This window comes from Setaria italica, chromosome VI (assembly GCF_000263155.2).
Source record: "Setaria italica strain Yugu1 chromosome VI, Setaria_italica_v2.0, whole genome shotgun sequence".
NCBI lineage: Eukaryota > Viridiplantae > Streptophyta > Magnoliopsida > Poales > Poaceae > Setaria > Setaria italica.
The window spans coordinates 18273023-18280905 of NC_028455.1; the positions used below are offsets into that span (position 1 = coordinate 18273023).

The window sequence follows — 7883 nt, forward strand, 5'->3', positions numbered from 1 at the left end:
TCTTATGTTTCATCTCGCGAAATGCTACTAGCACTATTCTGAGCTATATGTTTTTTTTTTTTTTTTTTGCTCAGCATGTAGTTTGAACCTTAATGGCACAGTTTTGCCTGTCGCATATATGTAGGCGACCGGCCAAATCAAAAGGTTGAGACGGAATTCTATTTCTGCTCGTCAAATAGTTGTCTTTTTAGAGTGATTGCAGACACACTTCAAAATCTTTCTTCAGGAAGGATTGCCATGTCGAAACGACACTGGTAGGTTCAAATAATCTTTCAGGTAGTAATCTTAATTATATATTTTGAAAAATATTTGTCAGGCACTCAAAATGGGAACACGATTGGGGTGTATCGGGAAACTCGATAGAACAAGAAACATTAGCACTACAGTCTGCAGTCTGGAATACCGCGTTGCAAATGTACCGGCCAAATGCGCTAGTAGGCACCAGTATTTTATCCAGTGGAAACTGATAAAAAAGAGCTGTAAACTGAAAAGCGCGATGCACCGACCAGTTGATTCCACACCAAGTGCCCTATGTCAGTTGCGAAGTTTTTCAGAAATTTCAACGCTAATGCTACGTATCCGACGTCCGAAATCTTAAAAAAATCGGATGCCTCGACATATATTGCAAATCTTAAAAAAATCGGATGCCTCGACATATATTACAATAGTTAAATATTAATATTACAACTATTATTTCTGCATGTTTCATAGTGAATATTACATGAAACATAGTGTTCATGTTGCTGCGGGAATTTTCTATCCCAGAGTTGGACAATGTAGTCATTTTTTCACATATATTTCAATGTTGCAACTATAGATTTTTGATGTTGCAAATATTTTATTTTGATGTTGCAACGGAGCATCCGATGGGAAAATTCCCATCGAACATCCGGCCGCTAGCAGTGTCGAAATTTCAATTCCTAGTGAATTTTAACGTCATACCTTGTCCAGTTGTCCTACCTTACACTCTAGCTGATAAGTGAGTGAATCAGTGATCACTATGGCTACTAGCCATTAGGAGTTATCTGACTATTCAGCTCCTGTAACCGTCACATGTTGAACCATGCTTCATTGCTGAACATCAACATGAGGAATCTACTTCATGGATTTCAATTCCATTGCCTTCCTGCAAAAACAAAACTAATGAAACAAATGAATGGATGATATAGTAAGACATCACACAACAAACCACCATTCAGCCGACGAACTGCGTAAGAAATTAACTGCTCAATAAAGTGAAATTTATCAAGTTTACTGGCATCTGAGGCAGTATCTTAGTTCTCTGTCGAAGATCCAGTATTTGCGCATCCAATACGTAGACAAATGTCTATAAATAGAAAAAAATATTATGTCGTAGCAATAAAGAAAAATAGTTTGAAGTTGCATTATGACCGCATCAGAATTTAAAATCCCTAAGGCCCCGTTTGGGTCCAAGGAATTGGAATCTATTTATGGAGTAGGCTAATTTATGTTGGAATGTGGCATTCCACAACTTTCCAAAGTTTAGATATAAGCCTATCTTAAATTCATGGGGTGGGAGATGGAAATTGATTCTATAGATTATGGTTATTAGAATGGAATTCAATTCTTATAGCACGCTCTTAGACTCGCTTCTCTATAGTAGAAGTGCAGCATACAAGTATCTCTCCCATATCACCAACTATAATATACAACTATATTCCACATACAATTATATTTGCTTAATTAATTTGTGTCTAAATTATGATTATTAGGATGGAATTCAATTCCAATGATCCAAACGGGACCTAACTAATTCCAAAAATGCTACCGTAATGACTGCAGAAGACATGAAAATACATTAACAAATATTCACACTATTCATAAAAAATGTCATCGATACATTCTAAGTTGGATCTTGTTTTGAAGATTTCACCATGAGAAAAACAAAAAGGTGTAATTGAATTTTTAAGTTGGATTCTCAATTTCAAAACTACTCACTCTGTCCTAAATTATAGGTCGTTTTAGTTTTTTTTATTCATAGAGTTTGCTATGCACTTAGATATACCCTATATCTAGATGCATAATAATATCTATATATCTAGAAAAATCAAAATGACCTATATTTTGGAACGGAGGGACTGCGACTTAAAGCTTCAAAGTTCTTTGCATTTGCACTAATTGTCTTCGCCGTTATTTTTTTTTCTTTTGGAATGCATACATTTCGGGTTTGGCTCCCAACGCATGCGGGGAAGCCTAACGCATGTGCGGCTCCAAATCAAGTACTACCTCCAAAAGAAGCAGCCCTACTCCCTTGTTGGTAGCTCAGTCAGGTGTTGAAACTTTCTCTTGGTGATCCGCTTCATTGCTCGCAGTCAAAACTAGGCCAAATTTAGACACTGAAACACCGCATCAGAAAAAAAAAATCCTCCACGAAGCTTATTATGCCAACAGCGCAGCAGGTCTCAAACTCCCAACATCTGTGAGAGACAAGTGTGGGTGAGACAGCTGAGATGGCGAGGATGAGGCCGCTGCTCTTCGTCACCGCCGTCGTGCTCCTGTGCGCCGCCGAGTGGCATCTCGTGCAGGCATACAAGAAGGCAAGCAAGATGACCAGCCCCAACGCATTGCGGTTTCACATTCCGTGCCAATGTGCAGTCCTACATTATGGTCTTGATTTCTTGTTTACACCATGTCAATGTGCAGTCCTACATCGTGTATCTGGGAGCACATGCCTATGGCCGTGATGCGTCACCCAAGGAGCATGCCCGCGCAACCGAATCTCACCATGAGCTCCTGGGATCAGTTCTTGGCAGGTAGAAATTTTACCGTAAGGATCCGCAGTCGTTTCATCTTCTTTTCAACTAACGTTATAAGATAATGGAGTCCGATCTGATCACTGACAAACGAATGTTGAAATGAGCAGCAAGGAGATGGCGCAGAACTCGATCTTCTACTCCTACACGAAGAACATCAATGGCTTCGCGGCGCACGTCGAAGAGGAAGTTGCAAACCAAATTGCAAGTAAGAAGAGAAAAAAATTTCAGTCATCTTCCGTCCATACTTACAATCGTGATTGTGCATTTTGGTTTATTATCATTCAAAGATAAAAAGAGAAATTAAACCTTTAGAGAGAGAATTCACAATTGCTGCTCCGTTGATGGAGCAGAGCACCCTGACGTGGTGACGGTGCTGGAGAGCAAGATGCTGAAGCTGCACACGACGCGGTCGTGGGACTTCATGGACCTGGAGCGCGACGGCCAGATCCTCCCCGATTCCATCTGGAAGCACGCCAAGTTCGGCCAGGACGTGATCATCGCCAACCTCGACAGCGGTAAGCAGAGACAATCTGATGATGCATTTCGATTTCACCGTCACAATTCACAAAGCCGTTGATCTGCACCCGTTCGAGCTTTACTGACGGGCGTCACTATCGGATCCGGCAAAGGCGTGTGGCCGGAGTCCAACAGCTTCACCGACGACGGCATGGGCGAGGTGCCCCAGCGGTGGAAGGGCTCCTGCCAGGACACCGTCAAGTACGCCGTGCCCTGCAACAAGAAGCTGATCGGAGCCAGGTACTTCAACAGGGACATGCTGCTGAGCAACCCGGCGGTGGTGGATGCCAACTGGACGCGCGACACCGAGGGCCACGGCACGCACACGCTCTCCACCGCCGGAGGCAGCTTCGTGCCCCGCGCCAGCCTCTTCGGCTACGCCAACGGCACCGCCAAGGGAGGCGCGCCGCGCGCCCGCGTCGCGGCGTACAAGGTCTGCTGGTCGGGCGAGTGCGCCACCGCCGACGTCCTCGCGGGCTTCGAGGCCGCCATCCACGACGGCGCCGACGTCATCTCCGTCTCCTTCGGCCAGGACGCGCCCCTCGCCGACGCGCAGTCCCTCTTCCACGAGCCCGTCACGCTGGGCTCCCTCCACGCCGCCGCCCGCGGCATCTCCGTCGTCTGCTCCGCCGGCAACTCGGGGCCCTACGACGACACTGTCGTCAACGCCGCGCCGTGGGTCACCACCGTCGCCGCCAGCACCGTCGACAGGGACTTCCCCAACGTCCTCACCCTCGGCAACAGCGTGCACATGAAGGGGATGAGCCTGGAGTCCACCACGCTGCACTCCAGCCAGCTCTACCCGATGGTCGACGCCAGGCACGCCGGGACCGCCGGCACCAGCCCGTACGCCGCCGCCGACTGCGGGATGGGCACGCTGGACCCCGCCAAGGTGAAGGGCAAGATCGTCGTGTGCGTCCGCGGCGGCGACGTCCCGCGAGTCACCAAGGGGATGGCCGTGCTCGACGCCGGCGGGGTCGGGATGATCCTCGCCAACGACAGGATGGACGGCGACGACATCGTCGCCGACCCGCACGTGCTCCCGGCCACCATGATCACCTTCAGCGAGGCCGTCGCGCTGCACAACTACTTGACGTCGACGGACAACCCCGTGGCGAACATCTCGCCGTCCAAGACGGAGGTCGGCGTGAAGAACTCGCCGTCGATCGCCGGCTTCTCCTCCCGCGGGCCCAGCGGGACCTTGCCATCCGTCCTGAAGCCCGACATCGCCGCGCCGGGGGTAGACATCCTGGCCGCGTTCACCGAGTACGTCGGCCCAACGGAGCTCGCCTCCGACAAGCGCCGGTCGGAGTACGCGATCCTGTCCGGCACGTCCATGGCGTGCCCGCACGTCTCCGGCGTGATGGGGCTCCTCAAGGCGGCGCGCCCGGAGTGGAGCCCCGCCGCGATGCGGTCGGCGATCATGACCACCGCGCGCACCCAGGACAACACCGGCGCGCCGATGCGCGACCACGACGGCAAGGAGGCGAACGCCTTCGCCTACGGCGCCGGCAACGTGCACCCGAACCGCGCCGTCGATCCGGGCCTCGTGTACGACGCGGCGCCCGAGGACTACTACAGCTTCCTCTGCTCCATGGGGTTCGGCACGGCGGACATGGGGCGGCTCAGCGCCGGCAAGTTCGCGTGCCCGGCGAAGGCGCCGGCCATGGAGGACCTCAACTACCCGTCCATCGTGGTGCCGGCGCTGCGCGGCACGCAGACGGTGGCGCGGAGGCTCAGGAACGTCGGCCGGCCGGCAAAGTACCTCGCGTCCTGGCGCGCGCCGATCGGGATCACCATGGAGGTGAAGCCGGCGGTGCTGGAGTTCAGCAAGGTCGGCGAGGAGAAGGCGTTCAACGTGACGGTGACGTCGCAGAAGGACAAGATCGGGATGGGCTACGTGTTCGGGAGGCTCGTCTGGACGGATGGGACCCACTATGTCAGAAGTCCCGTCGTGGTCAATGCCTTGGCGTGAGGCGAGCTCCGGGTTTTCGTGCTATGAGCGGGAGCGGCGAAGGGTGTGTGCGTTTTTTTAATGAGTATGAAATTGTGCCTATTTCATCGATAGAGAAGAAGAGTTACAAATCGATAGCCGGCCACAAGTACAAGAATTTATTCTCGCACTAAAAGGGTCGCTAAATCGCAAACCTTGCCACGATCCATGAGGATGCCTCTTCCTTGATTTGCACATAGATGGAAGTGGTCGAAGTCTCCTGCCCATTGAAAACTTTGGAGTTTCTCTCCCGCCAGATTAGCCAGATGACTAGAAGGGTTAAGGTACGCAGTGCTTTACGGGGAATGTTAGGGGTTGTCATGATGTTCGACCACCAATCTAGCGTGGTCCTACTTTGGGGCCACTCGCTGGTAGTGGCTGGTTTGAGGCTAGGTTGACCTGTCCACGTGGCCACCTAACTCCAAACGTGCTTCATGTAGCGGCATTCCGCTAGTAGGTGATGCGCTGTCTTCGTGGTCCTTCTACATAGGGGGTAGGACGGGCTGTAATCCCACCCTCTTCATGCTAATCTATCTGAGGACCAAACGTGGTTTTGTACAATTAGCCAGGCGAAGAATTTGCACTTTGGAGGCACCCATGTTTTCTAGATAGATGCAATCTTGGGTGATGTTGTGCAACCAATGAATTGCGCTTTGTAAGCTGACGCTGTGGTATACTCTCCATTCGCCGTGAGTTTCCAGGTGATGCGGTCTACCTGATGTGGTTGTAGCTCAGTTGCGTGGATTAGGTTCCATAGAGTGATGAACTCCGCTAGGTGCGCCATCGTGTAGCCTATTCGGTGATTGAGGTCTCTAATCCAGTTATTGTTGTGCAGGGCATCCGCAACCTTTCTTTTCTTTTTGCTTGACTTTGTGAACAGCAGCGGTGCTATGTCTGCGTCTCCCCTGGATCCAGCCTGCCGACCAGAAAGTTTTTTTGCCATTTCCCAAGAGCATTTTCGTGCAGGCTGCGAAAAGAAGCCAATCAGATTCATCGCACGACGTTTCGGTTCCCACCCAAGCCTTTTCTAGTGACACCCATTCATGCCAGAGCCATCTTAGGCGTAGAGCTCTAGCAAATTTCTCCAAGTTTAGGATGCCCAGGCTGCCATGTTCTTTTGGTAGGGAAGTTCTGGTCCAGTTTATCTTGCATTTCCCTCCTGACAGCTCTTTGTCGCCCGCCCATAGGAAACGTTTGCGAACTCTGTCGATTTCCTCCAAGACCTCTTTTGTCAGTTTTAGCACGGTCAGCAGGTATATAGGTTGGGAGGAGAGCATTGATTTGGTGAGGCTGACATGACCCGCTTGCGTCAGGTTCCTGCCATTTCATGTGGATAGTTTACTAGCCGCTTTGTTGATCAAGGGTTGAAAGTCTAGCTTCCATAAGCGTCTGACCGTTAAAGGTAACCCCAGCTATTTTAGGGGGAAGGATGATCTCATCACAGGTAGGTCAGTGAGGACAGCGACAAGGGCGATGTTTGTGCAGCTAATTGACGTTACACTCGTTTTCTGAAGATTTGTGCCTAAACCAGTGACCTCCCTGAAGCGCAAAAGCAGGTCTTTCAAAATGGACATGTCCTGTGTAATCGGTTTGATGAATATAGCAGCATCATCAGCGTAAATGAAGGCTCTGAATCTTGCAGCTCGGCCCTTAAGTTTGCTTAGCAGCCCTCTTTCTGTTGCTACCGCAAGCAGGCGGTGGAGGGGGTCGATCGCTAGGATAAAGAGCAAGGGTGAGAGTGGGTCTCCTTGTCGTAGTCCTCTTCCATGTTGGATTTGGTCTAGAGGGATTCCGTTGAGCATTACACGTGAAGTTGATGATGTGAGGAGGGTTGCGATCCAGTTCGTCCACTTCGTGGGGAAGCCTCTCTGCTGCATGAGGGGCAATAGGTAGTCCCAGCGCATGGAATCAAACGCTTTTGAGATGTCGAGCTTCATTAGTAGGGTTGGGGTCCTATTTTTGTGGAACCTACGTGCGAGGTTGTGGACGTATAGGAAGTTGTCATGGATGCTTCGTTTTTTAATGAAGGCGCTCTAACAGGGGAGATCAGCTCATTTATGAACGGTGCCAATCGCAGCGCTAGGATTTTGGTTATAATCTTTGCAATCGCATGAATTAGGTTGATCGATCTATAATCCTGAATGTTTTCTGCTCAGTCCTTCTTCGGGATAAGGATGATGTTTGCTTTGTTCAGAAGATTTAGGTCCATGCAACGAGAGTTGTGGAGTGAGTTGGTGGCTGCAATTAGGTCACTTTTGATGATCGGCCAGCATTGCCTGAAGAATCTCCTAGTGAAGCCATTCGGGCTCGGGACTTTGTTTTGGGGCATTTGGCTTATTGCAGACCATATCTCGTCTTCGGTGAATGGCTTATCTAAAGATGATAGGTCCACCGTAGGAGTGTCCGGGGATGACTAGATGAAATGACGTTCTCAAAGTGTTCCTCGACGATCTGTTGTTTGTCATTGTGCGTGAGCACCCAATTTTCACCCTAGCGCAGTCGTTGAATGAAATTTTTCCTGCGTCGACCATTGGCCCTGAGATGGAAAAATCTTGTGTTTGCATTGCCCTCTCGTAGGTAATTGGTCATGGAGCATT

The 7883-nt window shown here is 50.0% G+C and overlaps 1 protein-coding gene across 1 annotated transcript; it reads left to right on the plus strand.

The window, feature by feature from the left end:
* The first annotated feature begins 2471 nt into the window (after nucleotides 1-2471).
* LOC101779402 (subtilisin-like protease SBT5.3) lies at nucleotides 2472-5409 on the plus strand. The gene is made up of 6 exons (XM_022827871.1): nucleotides 2472-2558; nucleotides 2665-2774; nucleotides 2885-2982; nucleotides 3128-3292; nucleotides 3407-3527; nucleotides 3843-5409. Exons 1-6 carry the CDS (start codon nucleotides 2472-2474, stop codon nucleotides 5266-5268), a joined length of 2007 nt encoding a protein of 668 aa, XP_022683606.1. The 3' UTR covers nucleotides 5269-5409.
* Nucleotides 5410-7883: the final 2474 nt, after the last annotated feature.

Excerpts from the sequence above, each read along its gene's own strand:
- LOC101779402 (XM_022827871.1), top strand. The coding sequence starts at position 2,472 with ATGGCGAGGATGAGGCCGCTGCTCTTCGTCACCGCCGTCGTGCTCCTG. Across the intron at positions 2,983-3,127 it reads AGTTGCAAACCAAATTGCAA|AGCACCCTGACGTGGTGACG; the intron begins GTAAGAAGAGAA and ends TTGATGGAGCAG. Across the intron at positions 3,528-3,842 it reads TGCAACAAGAAGCTGATCGG|CGCGCAGTCCCTCTTCCACG; the intron begins AGCCAGGTACTT and ends GCCCCTCGCCGA.